Genomic DNA, 17,370 nt, shown 5'->3' on the forward strand with positions numbered 1-17,370 from the left:
TCCACTGGTTGGAAATGCATTTTATTAGCAAAGTGTGGTTTGCCTCTTAACTGCTAAAGTGTTCCTCCTACTTTGGAAATTGACTCCTTAATTGAAAAACCTTTCCTTCTGTTTCTTTCTTTACTAGCTCTGTATTTTCCTCCTCCTCAGTAATCAATCTCAAGCTTCATTCTGCCTGGAGCACTAGATTCCTCTGTCTTCTCCACTTCTCGCTGGTAACCTCTTTCTTTTCCCTGCAGGACAGGTACTGTATCGCATGTGAAGTGGGCTTTTAGCTCTGAAATCCTTTTGTCCCCTTTCACTCCAGTAGCTCTGCTCCTGCTTTCCATTAAGTTATGGTCCTACGCCAGGGAGGACTCCGATTCTGTAAACTGTGCTGCTCTGTAGTATTATTATCTTTCTCCTATGACCGTAGACTCTTGGAGAGATCCAGTAGAATGCAAGACGTATTTGATTGTGGTTAAGATTAAAAGTGACATATATGTCTAAATTCCCGGGGGATAACTCCCACCAGTATAACTCCCACTTCACCACTAAAATACATGTTATTGGTTATCCATCCTCGTTCCCCAAATATAATCCCATGTCTATCTGTTAATTAATAACCCAGTTCCCCACTAAACTGAGCACTCTCAAATGCTGTACTGTCAGATTCTATAGCTCCCACAAGAAGCTCATACTCACAGATTTCTGCTCTCTGTTTTAGGACTTGAAGCCAGGCGATGTAACCAACAAGCGTAGCTTATGGGAAAACAAGGCCACATCCCCTGACAAGTCCAGCCCCGCTGCTAAGGTAAGACCACAACACACGATGACAGATATCTGTATTTGATTGTAAAGGTGGTAATGGAAATTATGGAATGTAGTATTCCTTGGATTTGATTATTTTATTGTGCCAAATGCAATGCTAGGTTTTCAGACACTGCAAACAAAAATGAATGGTGTAGTAATAGGTTTTATTATGATCTACTTATGTAAACTGTTATAAACACAATATTAAGGGAGAATAAAAATTGGAAATTATGAAAAAAAGAGAAGGATGGTGGTACCTAAAATGTTTTTTGTGTTTTTTATTCAGTCATGTCCTTCATATGTTTCACAATCATGAACGGGTTGTCTACTACAAGAGAACTGAGAAATCCAATAAGAAATATCATTCGGGAATAACACTAGACTGTGTATTTTTTTCCCCCTGTGTTTGTTTGTTTTGTTTTGTATTTGTAAGCCCTCTCTTAGCTAGTTGACATCGCCCCCTTAATCTGGATGAGCAAAAGAGGTAAAGCTTTTGAACACCCCAAACTTGACGTTCACAACACTAAACACCAGTGAAGGATGATTGTTATGACAGTGTCAGAGTTACAAAAGAGATTTATAAAGACAAAATTACAAATAGAAGAAGTGCATTGTAAATTAGCCCTATTCAAATTCTAGTTCCCCATCTAAGACTGTAAGACATTAACTTCAATCACATCCCACACCCTACGTATGCATCTGTAAACGTGGCTATCATTAGTGACCATAACAGAGTTCCAGATTGATACACAATTGTCCAGAGTTGTGCTAGCACCTTTATGAGGGCTGTCATTGGGTTCAAACAACTGTAAAAACCTAGAAGCATCAGTTTTTCCGACACCCTTGAACAACAGGATCTCTAGAACTGTTGGACTTTAATATGAGAGCTTGACTAGTAAAAGTCTAAAAGATAACTGGACATTTTAAAACCAAAATACAACCATTCTTGAATGTACTCAGTGGGACTAGACATACCACCTCTCAGATTCACATTTAAGTTTGCGTGGAAGATACCTTTGATTGTATCTTTAGTCCTGGGCTGTTCCTGTTTTATTAAAAAGCATGTGAAGACCTTTGTAAGTTTACAAGATGGAAACAGGCTGGAGTGAAAATCAAATCCAATCTTTTCCAGTGGTTGTGGGATCTGTGGCATGCTGGGCACTGTTTTTGAGCACCTCCTCCACCTTACACACCCTGTTATGCCTTTGTGTTTTTAACAGGGAAACTGCAACTGCACTCTAATCTAGGGACCTTTAGACTGCTTGTCTGCAGTAATTTGAGAAACCTCCAATCGTTTAGAAAAAGGGTAGAAGGGTGCTTTTAAATTCTATGTAAATGTGGGTTAAGGCTCTCCTTTTTTCTTTCCCTTTCCTTCCCTGTTTTGTCCTGTCCTTTGGCGTCATTGTTATACCTCCGCAGATGACAACAGGAGGCAAGAGTAAATCAGTTACCAATGGTAAGTGGCAACTGTCATCTCAGTGGAAACTGTAGAGTCAGGGCCTGGCATCGAAATGAAAGGCCGAAATGGTCTATTTTAAATATACATCCCTGTGCGTGGAATAATAATATCTGCCGCCCAACAGCTGAGTCCCGTCTTTGTGTCCTTTTATGAGTTAATAGTGGAGCGAACAAAAAGCTCAGACTTTCAAAGGACAAGGTCTTAAACGTCACGCTTTGATTTAGTTATGCATCGTCCCCGTTGATTAACAGCCGGACATGTGGCTTCACACCCATATTTACAAACTCGACACTCGCTGCGCAGTAAATCAGTTGAGTTTGTGTGGCTCGTTGGGTAAGACCTTTAAAATGTCAGTGGCACATTGCCCTCTCTATATATAAAGTACCATGGCTGGGTGCGTGCTGTCCATGACCTACTGTGAGCTCCCAGGATGCCAGGCGAGTCTCTTTAATGTTTCGCTCCCACTCCACCTGCACCCTTTAATATCTCGATCTGAGCCAAGACCCCAACGTCTGCGTGCTGAGCCTCCTGGCAGCTGCTTGTTTGTCGCATTACAGCCGCGGGTCGAGGGAGATTAGCGGGGCATTGCGCACGTGGCAGCGACAAAGCGTTGAATGCTGTGTGAGGCTAGCTGAGGTGAGCTTTCACAGCACAAGCAAGGTAGTCCAACAGTCCTGTGTTCAGTATTGCAAAGCAGACGATACCATACCCTTAATTATATGTAAATATTGTTTCCATTTGAAGATTAATTGTTACGTTATTCAGCTGAAAGCACTGAAAGTTGTATTGCTATTTTGGAAATCATGAGTGAGAAGCATTAGTATACCTGGCGTTTACAGTTGTGACTCTTTATTTAACAGTAATTCGTTTAAGACCTCTAATTGATTATTCTTCTCTCTCAGCAGGAATGGGACACTAACCTTACAAACAACTTGAGAAAGCTGGAACCAACAAAGTGCTAGACTATCCCGTTTGCTATGTATATTTTAATACCAAAAAAAAAAGATTTTTTTTTTGTTTTGTTTTGTTATAGCCCGGGAAAAGAAGAAAAAGGAAAAGCGATGTATATTAGCACTGTATTTAAAGCCCACGGTTTTATATGGTCATGTTTAAAGTATACTGCCTTTGCACAAGACCTTGTACTTTCTTTAGAAACTATGCTGTGAAATTTGAACTTTTATATTGATATAATTTTTAAAATGATAATTTTATATTAAAATGCAGACAAAAATGGAAAGCGAATATATACTCGGCCTCTGATGCAGAATTGTGTAGTTGTTGTTGGTTGGGCTCGAACAAAAAAGGGCTGTACCAAATCCGCCATCTAGAAGAAATCGTGACTAGGCATTGTGTGTGTCGTGCTGACCTGTTTTCGCTATAAAAGGAAGATTCTGCATCACTCTTTTGCTGTCAAGATTAACCATCTTGTTTTAGTTAATGCATCAAGTTTATAATTCTAGCAAGGCTACATGCTAAAACTGGGTAAAATGTTAGGTAATAGCGGTACTGATTATAGTGATTGACTTAATAATGAATATCAGAATGACTGCAGTGGTTTTAGCACACATGCACTCATCGCTTTGAGATGTTTAGCTTAAGGACACTTTCTAACGGTAGTAGAATGCTCTAATATATGTTAGTACATATATTCAGTAATAAACATTTACATTATAGCATATATCACAGCTTATTTGAGATTGTTCACACGTTTTTATACTCAAGACACCTACCAACCAATAGAAGCATTTAGAAGAATAAAGGAAACAGGAAGTGTTTGAATCATGAAACTCACCTTTATAGCAGAATTGTACAACACCTTTTCCCCCACTGAGCTGGATATGGTGCAGTTTATCTTTGAGAACTTGATGTTCAGTTAACTTTTTTGGTTATTCTGCAGAGAGAGAAATTGGCAGTTTTCAATAGAAAAGTTGAAGCATTTGCAGCACTGCCCGTAAACAACTCTTATGCAACTGACAACTTTTCTTTCATGAAAGAAGCAAGTGACATGTGATGGCCATTGTGAATGCATGGAGTATGTGGTCTAGAGTGCCCCAAACATTAAAGTCCTAATCCTGACAAGGCACTGTTTACATGGTGCCCCTAGTCTTCAGACTAATTTTGTAATGCCTGTGACTGCATATATCTACTGGCATGAGACCATATACCATTTCCATAATATATAAATGGTCTAGAAACAGTATATAGCACTTGTTTTGACAATCTTAAACCATTCATTGACATTGAACAAGTATCGCACTAGGTAGTAACGGCCAATACACATCAAGATTACTACAGTATTCTAGCAGTGATACTATTAGTGTTAGAGCAAGCAAAGTCAGGCTTTTGTTTTAATATTACAGTAACACACAGTCCTTTTGCTTGGAATGGAAAAATGCTGTAAACTACAGTGTTCTGAAACTGAACTAAAGTTTTACAAGGCGATTTCCTCTATTATATATATAAATGTTGCTCTGAAAGAGGACATCTCAATAGTAATTTGTGCCATATCCAGACCTGATATTTTTATTTTTCTTGTGAGGGAACAAAAAAAAAAAAAAAACTTGCATGTTATATAAATTATTAACTTTAATTGTTAGGATATTCAGTATCCCGACTATTTAAAGGAAAAAAAAGTCTTATTGGTGTCACATTTAAAATCGAGACCTTAAACTTATAATGTGAGAAGGGAAATATAGAATGTGCTAGTGTTTCACATTGATAATGTCACTATATTATTTTAACCTGACTGATGAGAATATTCTTTCTCACTGTATCATGAACAGCCCAGAAGATTAAAATACTGATTCAAATTCTAGGGATCAAAATATTTTGAAAAATACTACCGTCCGAAGGGGAAAATCTTCCTAAATTATGTTTTTGAAAGTTAATAATGTGATATTCAAATGTTTAAACAAATACTTTTCGACTAAGATAATGCATAAAGCATTTATTGTGGATTAATATGGCTTCGGGGTACTAATTAATTATATGTTTAAATAAAATAAATGTTGGTAATGCTTAATTTGAATTGGATACACTGTACTGTTTACATCATCTTCCAGAATTACACATTAAACTAAAAATAAAAAATATCTGAATTGCATTCAACCCAAAGTATAACTATATGCATATATTCTTAATTATTGATTGTTTATTTGCTACAACTATTGCTACAATGTATTTTTAAATTTTACCATAACTAGCATTATATGATTCTAGGGGAACAAGTAAAAATAACAGTACAGTTTGTCACATTTCTTGACGCATATTATTTTTGTGAGAGTTATTCTTATACATTGCAATTTTGCATTTTAATACTATGCTGCGTTTATGGCATGACTGTAAATGCTGGATAGCGACCAGTTCAAATTATGTATTATCAAATATAACACTGCAGGTGGCACAGGAGTTGAACAATTCATCAAAGTTCACCCATGCCTGTGCCAGCAGGAAAATAAATAAACGCATACATACATTTTGTATTTTATTCTATTAAGCAAAGAAGATCTAGCCCAAAGAAGTTCTTCGGAAGTGTTTAGAATGTCATTTGAAATTATTGTTCTACTTTGTTTTTGTTTTTTTTTGTTTACATTTTATAAACGCACTCAACTATTGTATAGGGACAAAACTATGCAAATTGTCTTCACGTCGTCTGCCATTTTGTAAACACTATGGATATGTCTTTTGTAGTGTATAGCTTCATACAAAAAAAATGTTTAAACTATGTATCATGGAATCTGCAACCACAATAAACAGATAATGTAAAAGACAATTAGGCTTCAAGTGTCTTTTTAATATGCAGTTCTATTTTAACTTTGATGGATATACACACAAAAAAGACATTTATTCTGCAGTTTAACATCTGGTTGTGTGCTTTATATTAAGTTCAATAATGTTGGGGCAAGTAAATGCAAATATAATACATTAATTGGGTGCTGGGGTATTCTGCTCGGCCTGGCACATAAGTAATGTTGTAAGTCTTGTCTTTCTACCAATAGAAAAATAGACGTAACGCTAATACTTATAAGAGTAGATTTGTTCCAGAACAATTTCACGAACACGTACAGTTTTCACCTCACTGCTCTACAGTCTAACAATAGACGAAGCCTTTATAGAGGCTATTCATAACCACACTGTCCAATCAGCAAAGCAAATGTGTCACATGAGGAGGAAGGAAAAAACTTTTTATGAGAACATTAAGCCCTGAATCAATGTATTTGAATTCTGCACTTCAAAGGCGAGGAACACCAGCGAAGCAGGTAAGGGCTGCAGCCACAGAGAGTGATCATGCTTTTCCAGATCTGACTGTAGCTTTATACTGGAGATTAACTGTGTGCTTTGGGCACATTTATAAACAAACACAGTTCAAATGTAAGCACAATTATCTGATTGTTTTTAATGTGATCATATAGCATATACAAGTTTGAATTGTTTTGAATTGCTTTTAAATCTTTCAAAAACATACTGGTATTGCATGAATATTTATTAATTATTTAATATTTTTATTATAGGTGGTAGCAGTAGCACTACAGAACGCAATTACTGACAAATTTATAGTTATTACAGTTTCCACAGAAGCCTGAATTTGTGCCGAGAGCTGCTAGTCTGAGGTGGTGTAGGTGATTAAAAAAATGAAGTTGCTTGCATGTTTTAAATCCTGGTCTTTGAAATGACTACTGGTTTAAATACAAATTGTCTGCCAATACAAACACACAAATATATAAATCATTAAGGATTATGCAGAACAAAAACTTTGCTGTTCTGAAATGACAATGCCCTTTCTATAGGTATGGTGAATTTTGAATTATTTGATTTGAATACAGCAATTACTAACGATTAAAGAATTGTGATTAATGTGTGAAAATGCTTCTAAGATCGTTCACAGTCATGATGAAAATGGGACCATGTTGGTGCTAGTGTAATCATGTGCACATTTGAGGTGTTGTTGAAATGAAATGCCTGATGACACCAAACGCTTTATTGTAGGATACCTTCAGAATACGTTTTGAAGGTCAAACCACCAGTGTTTCTCAATGCTCTACAAGGGGGTCATAAAGTGGTCAGAATTAGAACCGACCAGAACAAACGCTGGTCTGATTTATTGTCTCGGTGTGTGGCACAGCAGAGGAGAGCAGCCAAGTTGAATTGTGTGGATGTGTGATTCACACCTGTTCTCAATTCTGTTCGATTACTTTCAGAAATAGCATCCTCACAAAGCAGGCGTTCAGTCTGGGCAGAACAATGTGTTCTCCTCTACCAATTTGGATGTCTGTTTTTTTATGATAGTAATTATTTATATATGTAAGCATTGATGTTTAGATGTTTAGAGTCCCTCTTGAATTTCAGATTCAGAAGAAAATCTAGTAAGAAGCAGAAGCCACAGTTTGTCCCAAAGTCAATGCATGTGGGAGTGAAAGGGATCCATGAAAATAAAATAAAACTATCAACTGTCCCATACAAGGGAGAAATACTTTAAATTCAAGTAAATATTAAGATGAAATAATTAAATACGGAGTTATAGCAGGTATAAAATAAAGCAGAAGCCCTCAGGTCCCACAGGTGGGGGAAAAACACAGAAAGCTGCTGCAGTAATACAGAGTGACACATTCCCTGTGTAAGCATGCTAGGTCTGGAAGCTAGATTTCACTTGGCCAAGAGTGCATCTTACAAAGCCAGCAGGAAATTGTTGGAGATTAAGTTAAGAGATGTTTAAAGCTGAGGGCCCCAAGGCAGTTCTAAAGAGTGAATGCAGTGTTCCAGAATTATATACATTCTGAGCCATATAAAGCTGTTTTTACTTTTTCCTTATTTATGAACATCGAACTGAAATTATCTCATCTTAAAATATAATGAATGGACCAGCTATTACTTGTTTGCCTGCTATATGTCTATAAAGCTTTAGGAATAAGAACAATATGTCTGTTCATGAACTAGTATTGTTTTTCAGTGATGGCAAATGTTCACCCTAGTGTGCATTGCTATTGTCTAGACTTTTTGGAGCCCCCCCGTTATCTAGTGCACAACATTTCTGGATTCATTCAGTTTGTCGTGTTTATGGCACATCCTAAACTCTCTACTCTTCAATTGACAAATCGACACAGAAGAGGTACATGGAGTTTGTGAGACTGCCATGAATCATAAAAGGCTGCTATTACTTACTGTCTAAATTATCAGGGAAAGCCATCACCTGCCCACTGTTGCCTACAGTACAAACACATATACAGCATACAGTGTAAACCAGTGTCCGTTTCTAGAATACGTTAATAGTTACTGGTTGGATTTATAAACCCAGACCTGCCAACCAGAGCTGAGATTCCCGTGTAAGATACCATCACCTCTATAACCCAGCAGTTCAAATTACTGCTCCAGTGTGTGGGATAAGACAAGCTGGGCAGACTCTTTCCCCATGTGGCTGAAAGGGCTTCGTGTGACACCCAATACTTTCGAAGTGACCTGGTTTAACTGTGGATATAATATGCCACAAAAACAATTGCAATTGTTCAAAGACATTCTGGCACAGAAGAGCGAGAACAGAGGATTGACGTGACTTGTGCCCTACATTTCGAGAATAGCATGTGCTGAGTGTGAAGCCAGTCAAGACGAGGCGTCAATGGGAGGGGAGGTATATCTCACAGTCACGGATCAGGAGGTTTCTGGCCTGCCATGGTGGTCACTGCAGCACAAGGAGAAACAGATCCTCCTCAATCTGGACTCGGACTTCGGATGGAGTCCGGTGCTGTGTAGGAGCCAGCAGATGCCTTTTCAGGTTCACTGCAGCTTTTGGAAAGCATTAGGACCAGCAGAGGACAAGGGGGAAGGATCAGTCCCCTAGGCTAAACTGGTGCTGGAACTAATAAAAAACTGCTGGACGGATTATTAACGGGGGCTTTTTGTTTTCCTTGTAGAGCAGTATTGCTTCCTCACAGGACAGCTGTATAAAGGAGTAGCATATGTGTAGCACGGGGAATAAAATCAGACACACAAGTATCTCTGCTTTGTGTCTATAGACGCTCTCCACAGGTATGAACCACTATATCGCCAGAGAATAAAGAGTGGGTGTGTGTGTGGATCAATTATCATGGTTACACACTTGGCACAGAGAGGACTGTGCACTCAACATCTAAGTTGGATGATCTTTGTAAAACGAATGCAAAGGCAAAGCAAATAAATCCTGTACAAGACCCCTCAAGACCTATTCAAATGCATTCACTGGAGCTGGTGTCAAATCCCAACACGGGCACCCTGCATACATCCTTCACTGACGTATCCTCCCGTGGCCTTGACCTCAAAAGCAGTTCCATGAAAGGGCAGCTCCATGTACATCACTAGGCCAGTGTATTTTTACAAATGTCAAACCTTACAGACTTACAGGCCTTTTCTTTTCAAATGTATAGGCCAAAGGAATGCAATCTAAAACCCTGAAGGACATGACACTGAAAAAGGCTCTCAACCAGAATGCCCTGCTACGGCTTCAAATAGGCATTTCTTACATTTTTCAATAGACACAGAGAATACAGCACATAAACAATAAACCCCCAGCTGCTGTCACTGTTTTGTAACCTCATTATGATCTATTCTGTGTTCGCCTTTCTCTGTCCAGATTGAAGTAGTGCACCAAGATGGCAGACACAGAAGAAGTCGTGGAGGAAGTGTTGTAAGTATATCATATTGCCTCTTCTCATGTTGTTTTAATAAATGTGTGCATACATGCGGTGTAAAACATATTTCATGAATTGTATGTAACCATTAATTTGTTCCTCCTTATTTCCAACAGGGAAGAAGGTAAGACCTGTTAAAGTTAGCTGGAATGTATGTTTTATATAATTTGTAATATATATTTGTATTTATATAAATTTGCAATGTGTATTTACTGACCATGAATTCTGCCTCCCCTATAGAGGAAGTTGCAGAGGAAGGTAATGTGCGTTTGTGTGTGAAGTTTTATACTGTTTGTTCAGTGAAAAGTAGGACCATGTAAGCTGTGCCATTAAAACATTAACATAGAATTTCTACTATCATTATAAATATTAACCCTAATTAATGAATCTATTTTGCATTCTATCTGTACCTAATGATACCAAAAACAGACACTATATTGTCCTGTCTGCTGTGTATGAAAGGTGTGCTTTACAGTGCTGTCCAGTAGATATTACTAACATTGGATTTATTCTTTATAATATCAAAATGTATTTTTGTGAATAATCTAAATTATATTATTCAATGTCTTTTCTCATCTCATTTATATTGAATTTCATGGAAAAAGAGGAAGGTACGTGCCAAGTTTGGTATTATTATTAGTAGTATTAGTAGTAGTATTATTATTATTAGTATTAGTAGTAGTATTATTATTAGTAGTAGTAGAAATGTAATGTTTACAAAATTAAATAGAAAGACACTTCTATAAAGAAACTGCTTCATGTGCTTTGGTACCTCCCACTGACTCAAATTGTGATACATTTTAACATCAACAACTCCTGGCATTATAAAATGCCAGCTCAGAGTAACTTATGCCACCCACATTGTTTAGTGTACTTTTAAATAACTAACAATCTCTGTTAGTCGTTATGCTATTTAATTCCTCATGTTGGCTGTTCATTCTGACACTTAGATTAGGAACTATTTGCATCATGTGTTTTGATTTATTTAAAGCACAGGGAGTTATTTCAATAACTGTGTCTTACTTCTGCACTTTCATGTTTCTTGTTTGTAATTGTCTTCTGGTGACTGATAGAAACCACAGAAGAAGCAGCAAAAGGTATTTTCTTATTCCCAACTTTTCTGTTAACAAGTTGGCTTTGATTGAACTAACAGAGGAGCACATTGCCTCTCCACCAGTACGCCCATTCTGTTGGACACCTTATTCAAGACAATCAGGATTTCATGACCGGTATTTGCTTGAAAACGATCCTGCCCACTGTGACCGATAGGCTTTTAGACTTTCACAGGAATTCAATGCTACTTATTTCTGTGGTAGAAAATAATGTAACACCCATGTGACATAAGTAATTAGGCTCACAGTGTATGGTTTTGTTGTTGTTGTTGTAGTTGTAGTTTGTTTTTAGTTAAATTAAGATTAAAAAAAGACAATCATACTGGCAAGCATAACTTACCAATAAGTAGCATTTTCACTGATGTGTTTCTGTTTGTGACTGAACTTAAATTATTTCCAGACTTCATGCATGACAGCAATAAGTATAGAGAAACATGCTAATATCTCAAATTTCCCTTTTTTAAAATTATATTTTATTCATTTTTTGACAAGCAGAAGCTCCTCCTGGTAAGCTTTTGTCAATATTATTTAAAGAAAGATGTTGTTTTCTCCAGCTGATGAATTGTCTATATGTCTATAACTTAAGGAATTAATTTTTACCATCCAAATAATATTTTAAATGTATAAATATCCAATATTTACAGTATTATTTAATATTTAATGAAGCTCCAGCCTAAGTTAATTTGAAGCTCTATTGTATGTTTCAAGTAATTTGTCTGATACATATTTTTGTTTTGTTTTTCACTTTTATTAATTTCAGTTGAAGAAGGTGAGTGTTTACATTTTCCGGTTTAAAAAATGTATTTTACTATAAATCAAATTTCCCAGCCCATATATATATATTTTTACTATGGTAGGAAGGCATCAATGGGAAAAATAAACAAGGCACTGAATTAAATTCATAACTTTTGTTTCCCTACCTGTACTTCCATGTAATAAAAGACTTTACATTGACATAAAAGTAATTCCGAAAACACATAATACATTTTAAATCTACACCCCCTGCTGCAGATACAGCACACTAGCCACAATATCATAAAATTACTCTATCCTGACACCAACATGATGTGTCAAATGTAATTATTGTTTTCTTATCTTTTATTTTGGATTAGCAGATGAGGCAAAGCCAAAACCAAAGTAAGTACTGGTCTCATTCAGCAGTAATTAAGCATAACACAATCCGTAAATTAAATTAATTCATATTAATGTTGTCATTCACAATTCAGTACTTGTAAGTTATAGTGTGTGTAACAGAGACTTTTATTAATATATACTACTAGTCTACCTAATGGACGTTTTGTAAATACATTTCTTATGAATGTTAGGTTGTCATATTTTGCACTACTCCCTGTTACAATGTGAGCAGTGAATTTGCTAGCTATATACCTCGAGTTATGTCATTTTTTCTAAGAAAACAAAAATAGATTTGCCAAGAACTTCTCTTACAAAAGTTTTACAATGATGTTTGCTGGTCCTGCTGCGTTTGATAGTGTCTAACCCCTCTGTGTTTTTCTCTCAAAAGGTTCATGCAAAACATTACACCACCCAAAATCCCTGATGGAGAAAAAGTGGATTTTGATGTATGTATTTTTTATTGCAGTTTATCAGATTATCTCCTTCTGTTTGTCACAGACACTCTTTATTTTGGTGGGGGGTAGGTTGGCAAATCTCTTCATCACTATTTGTCGAGACTCAGCATAGAATTTGTGAAACTATTGTGAAATCTCTTGGTTACGGTGATTGCAGGACATCCACAGGAAGCGCATGGACAAGGACTTGATGGAGCTACAGACCCTCATTGAAAAGCATTTCATAGACAGGAAGAAGGAGGAAGAGGAGCTCATTTCTCTAGTAAACAGAATTGTAAGTCCACTTTTCATACGCTGTAGATCTCATAAAGGAACTGAATGAGACATAGCCGATCCTCCATTTTGTTTTGCTCAGCTTTTTTCATCCAGACACTTGTGAAAGGGTGGTGTGCCTACAGCATAATACATATACTCATAATACACAAAACAGTAAATAAAGTTTTTTGTTTCAAGAAATTAGGAATAATGTGGAAGTAACTGTCTGTGGTTTCTATGGGGGGGTTTCTGCAGGAGAAACGTCGCGCTGAACGAGCAGAGCAACAGAGGATCCGTACAGAGATGGAGAAGACGAGACAGACAAGGCTAATGGTGGGTGATTCTGGGCCTGAGACAAATAATACAGGACCACTTAACATTACTGGTGGGTTGGACAGGCTAAAGATGGACTACTCCCTTGGGTATGTATAAAGACCTCAGCTGGAGAAGATAGATTCGAAAGATCCCATGAGAAGACACATGAAAGAAACAGCTGAAACGTATGAATCTCCAATGTTGAAATGATGTTCCAGTAAAGGTGACCCTCCTTTTGACATGACAGGAGGAGAAAGCCAGGAAGGAGGAAGAAGACCATCGCAAGAAGCATGAAGATGACTGTAAAAAGAAGAAGGCTCTGTCCAATATGTCCTACCAATACGGGAGCTACCTTCAGAAGGTAAGCGGAGAATGTCTGACAACCATCTGAGGTGTATTTGCTTTAGTCGGGTGAAAAACAGACCATTATGTCATTGCTTTGCACTAAAATCCCTTGCTGTGTAATCTCTATACAGGACTATTCTTAAAACTGGCTCCTTATTCAAAAATAAAACCAATTAAAACCAAAAGAATCCACTAAAGATATGATCCTAAACCCCGGAGTGGATTTAGACCAGTTCGCATAGTCAGTGGTTTGTTTCTTATGTTGCGAACGACGATTCGGTGAACTAGTCGACCTACTTTGCTTTCAAAAGACCTATTTCTGTTCATTCGTTTCTAGGCAGAGGGACGCAGAGGTGCGAAGAAGCAGACGGAAAGAGAGAAGAAGAAGAAGATTTTGGCTGACAGGCGCAAAGCCCTTAACATTGACCATTTGAATGAGGACAAGATAAAGTGTGTGGTGATTCTCACTTGTTATGGTGATTCAGGCTGTGTTGTTTCTCACCTGCAGCTCTGTGAAAGAGTCGATGTAGTTTGGATCATTCACAAATTACATTTTTGTATTATTATTATTATTTACAGGGAGAAAATAACTGAAATCTGGCAATGGATGATGCAGCTCGAGGCCGAGAAGTTTGATCTTGGTGAACGGTTCAAGAAACAGAAGTATGATGTGAGTTGTTTCAAACAAATGTAAAAGTTAGTAGCCTTAATATTGGATGTTTTTATTATTATTATTATATTGTTTTATTTCAATATATAGGTTTCCTAAGGGAAATTGTAATTTGCTAATGAATTATTATTTGGTTTCAGCTTCCCTCTGCATTAAATCCTGGAAGACACACACTGACCTAAAGTGTAACAGTTCCAGCAATTAGAAATGATTGAGCAATTTCATGTTTTTATTATTTTACTAAAGCTTTGTTTAAAGCCAAAATAAGGCCTTTGGCAAAATGCATTTTCAAGAAGAAAGTTGTTGAGAATGTTATGAACTCAATATGACCAATCATATTGCTATAGTGATGTTTTTTTAAGTATTGTTCACTTTAACTGTGTTTTTCTTTTCATTGTCTCAAAATAACATTGCGTTTCCCATTTAAGGCCACATTCACACGTGTTTTTCATAGTCAGTTCCAACGCTCAATAAAAAGCAATGGTTGAATTGCTTTTGCCAAATGTACTTTACATTTACTGGACCTGACAACTATTTTGAGCAATTATGAGATTGCTACATGTTGTCCTCTTTGTAACAAGGCAGAAAAAAAATGTAAATCAGTCTGTACTGCAAAATCATATAAAAACAGGGTTGCAGAAATGTCCCCATTGTCTGTTGCTAACTGCAAAACATTACACATAAAACAAACAGGTTCATTAGCTTCATGTCTTGCTACTGTTCCAGTCTGTGAACTGAAAGTGAGGACTGACAAAGGTTATCCTCCAAAGGATTAAAGGAGTCCACTGAGTCCCTTGTGTCTAAGTTGTGAATTGTTGTGATCACTGATTCCGCTGCAGGCCCGAATCAATGATCAGATGAACAAGTTGTAAGTAACTGGTGTGAATGTCTTGAGCTGATTTCACAATAAACTTCCCTCCTCAAGGTGGCTATGAACACACAAACGTCTGTCCATCCCAGTGGATTCACTACCTGGTTACTAGCTTGTTCTGCGACTTCTTTACAAAGCTTCCATGTATGTCTTTTACAGATTAATGTGCTTCTCGCTCGGGTCTCTGATCACCAGAAGTAGTAAGTACTCAGGTCACACTGGTTATTTCCCTGCCTTTTAAAGGGCCTGAGACGGGTGTTTTGTTCTGGACTGAGATGTCAAGGCTGAAACACTGCAATCTGATACACTGACTCACATTTTTAGGACAAGTACCGAAGCACTCAGTCTGTAAATCCATCTCAGTCACACAGTCAATACTCACGGCTCGGCTGCAGTTTCGGTGAGTCCGGGCCACTGCTGTTGTCCTGACAGGCCTGAAACATCTGCAGCCCACCTCCTCTCAGCAGGCCCTTTAAAGCCACATGCAGAGGACGCCTCGTTCAAAATGAGGTCCAAGCATGTGATCATAATCTGTCCAAAACAACAGAAAAGGGAAATTATTAGGATGGGCTCTGCAATGCTACATCCTAATTGTGCCAGTTGACCCTGTGGCCTCTCTGTGTCTACCCCATTCACTAGGGTCATTCCCTGCTCTAAAACCCATAGCTATAGTCATAGAACCTTGCTTGCATTTACACTGAAGGTGCAAAGTCTGGGATATACGTTTGTGTTTGTGTTTTTATTATACTAAATATTACTCTGCATGATTTGTTAATTTCACTTCTTCACTCTCATAAGGAAAAAAACTTTTGGTCATAGCTGTATAATTAAATTAGGCTAAATGGTTGAATATAGTGTTACAATCCCTTACCTTTTGGGAAGATCTCTCTCTCTCTCTATAAGCTTTAACAAGAGTACAAACAAAATCAGGTGCCGAGGATTAATACATTATTATTCATTATGAGATTAATTAACCTCATATGCTTGTTCCCCACCTTCACCACTTTCTCGTTGCATCTTTGTGATTGTCTTGTTCTTGCACTATATTTGCATGGTGTATTCAGAGTGGGGTGATATGGCTTCAAATATCTGTGATATCTACTATGGTAATTTTGTACATTATTGTTAATAGCAGTCTACTTAATATCTACATCTGATTTGGGATTTTACTAAATCTGTTATTCATTCACCCGAATAACTACTTCAATACAGTATGCTACTTGGGACAAACGGTAATATAAGTGAATACATATAGAGAATGAAATGCCAGGTGTGCATTTAGCACTCTATATTCCTTATAACAATTAATAAAATGAAATATAAGACACTCAACTGTATTGAATATATCCAAATGACAGGAAGCACACCAGGGTCTTCTGTGGACACATGGGGATGACTAACACATCCCCATCAAAAATGGCTTCATGGCTAGTTGGAGATTCAAATGTAAAATTAGTATTTGGGGACCCCTGGTGGCCAGATAAGCACAAGAACCATAAGAGGAAAATAATTATGTATTAGTAAGGATCAACTGATAGAAACAATCTTTGGAACACTTATTGTGTGTTTAGGCCACTGTAATGGGCTGTTAAAAACACTGCAGTGAGAATAAAATCTTAAAGTGTAATTTAGTCTTACTTTCTTTAAGGAAGGCAACCACATGAGTGAAACACACTGGTTTACACATCCAAACCATGAACCATTAAAATGCTCAAAGCCCATGAATTTCAAGTGAATTTAAAATATAGTCTTTATACTACAAATTACAGAAACATGAGCAGCACTGGGCAACGTAATCCACTTTACACTGAATGCTTTAGGGTGGCCACAGACGCCGAGATATTCAGCTCACATCCATTTTCCAATTTCAGCAGCAACAAAGGAGGCCGCGGGAAAGGAAAGGTGGGCGGCCGATGGAAGTAGATGGATGGTTGTGGCCAATGGAGGAGCGCTACACAGACTGGAGAAAGGGTGGATTACCGGAGGAAAGATCTGTACACCTTCAATCGCAACATGGAACAACACTGTCCACAACTGTAGAACGCACCCATTGCTTTCCTCGTTTGTTTTGTACTTTTCACGTATATACTGTGCGAATGAAGCAAGCACTTGATATATGTGGGGAGTATTGAACTATACAGAGATTAGTGGTAAATGTATACTTGCGTTTCTTTTGTTTTTTAAAGCTGCAGTTTGTTTTTAACGCTTGTTCTATATAGATTTCTTTAGTTTCTAGAACATGCAATAGATGTGCCATTAAAGTCTTTACAATAATAAAAAGGTATTTGCTCTAAAACCTGTTTT

At 37.3% G+C, this 17,370-nt stretch overlaps 2 protein-coding genes across 12 annotated transcripts in view; both read left to right on the forward strand.

Annotated features, from left to right (window-relative positions):
* The window catches only part of LOC136771996 (non-muscle caldesmon), a 64,498-nt gene extending 58,475 nt beyond the window's left edge, over positions 1–6,023 (forward strand). For 5 of the 9 annotated variants that reach the window (XM_066724622.1, XM_066724626.1, XM_066724621.1 and 2 more), the window contains 3 exons: positions 707–793; positions 2,212–2,248; positions 3,154–6,023. In XM_066724622.1, the coding sequence (XP_066580719.1) occupies positions 707–793; positions 2,212–2,248; positions 3,154–3,170 (141 nt within the window). In that variant the 3' untranslated portion in view covers positions 3,171–6,023. Of the gene's footprint in view, positions 1–127; positions 685–706; positions 794–1,225; positions 1,277–2,211; positions 2,249–3,153 lie in introns of those variants that run through there. The other 4 variants (XR_010822408.1, XR_010822409.1, XM_066724625.1 and 1 more) reach the window with 4 other exon arrangements.
* A 6,086-nt stretch (positions 6,024–12,109) lies between these two features.
* On the forward strand, positions 12,110–17,362 carry LOC136771296 (troponin T, cardiac muscle-like). Of its 3 annotated transcripts, XM_066723498.1 has the most exons (9): positions 12,110–12,158; positions 12,544–12,601; positions 12,768–12,884; positions 13,121–13,198; positions 13,428–13,541; positions 13,863–13,975; positions 14,105–14,195; positions 15,226–15,266; positions 16,938–17,119. In XM_066723498.1, the coding sequence occupies exons 2-9, from the start codon at positions 12,548–12,550 to the stop codon at positions 16,987–16,989; spliced, it is 660 nt and encodes a 219-aa protein (XP_066579595.1). In that variant the 5' UTR covers positions 12,110–12,158; positions 12,544–12,547; the 3' UTR covers positions 16,990–17,119. The 3 variants fall into 3 exon arrangements, with proteins under 3 accessions (XP_066579595.1, XP_066579594.1, XP_066579596.1); XM_066723497.1 differs by lacking the exon at positions 15,226–15,266 and having other exon boundaries at positions 16,938–17,362; XM_066723499.1 differs by lacking the exons at positions 15,226–15,266; positions 16,938–17,119 and adding an exon at positions 14,336–15,196.
* Positions 17,363–17,370: the final 8 nt, after the last annotated feature.

The sequence above is a fragment of the Amia ocellicauda genome, chromosome 15 (assembly GCF_036373705.1).
Source record: "Amia ocellicauda isolate fAmiCal2 chromosome 15, fAmiCal2.hap1, whole genome shotgun sequence".
Lineage (NCBI taxonomy): Eukaryota > Metazoa > Chordata > Actinopteri > Amiiformes > Amiidae > Amia > Amia ocellicauda.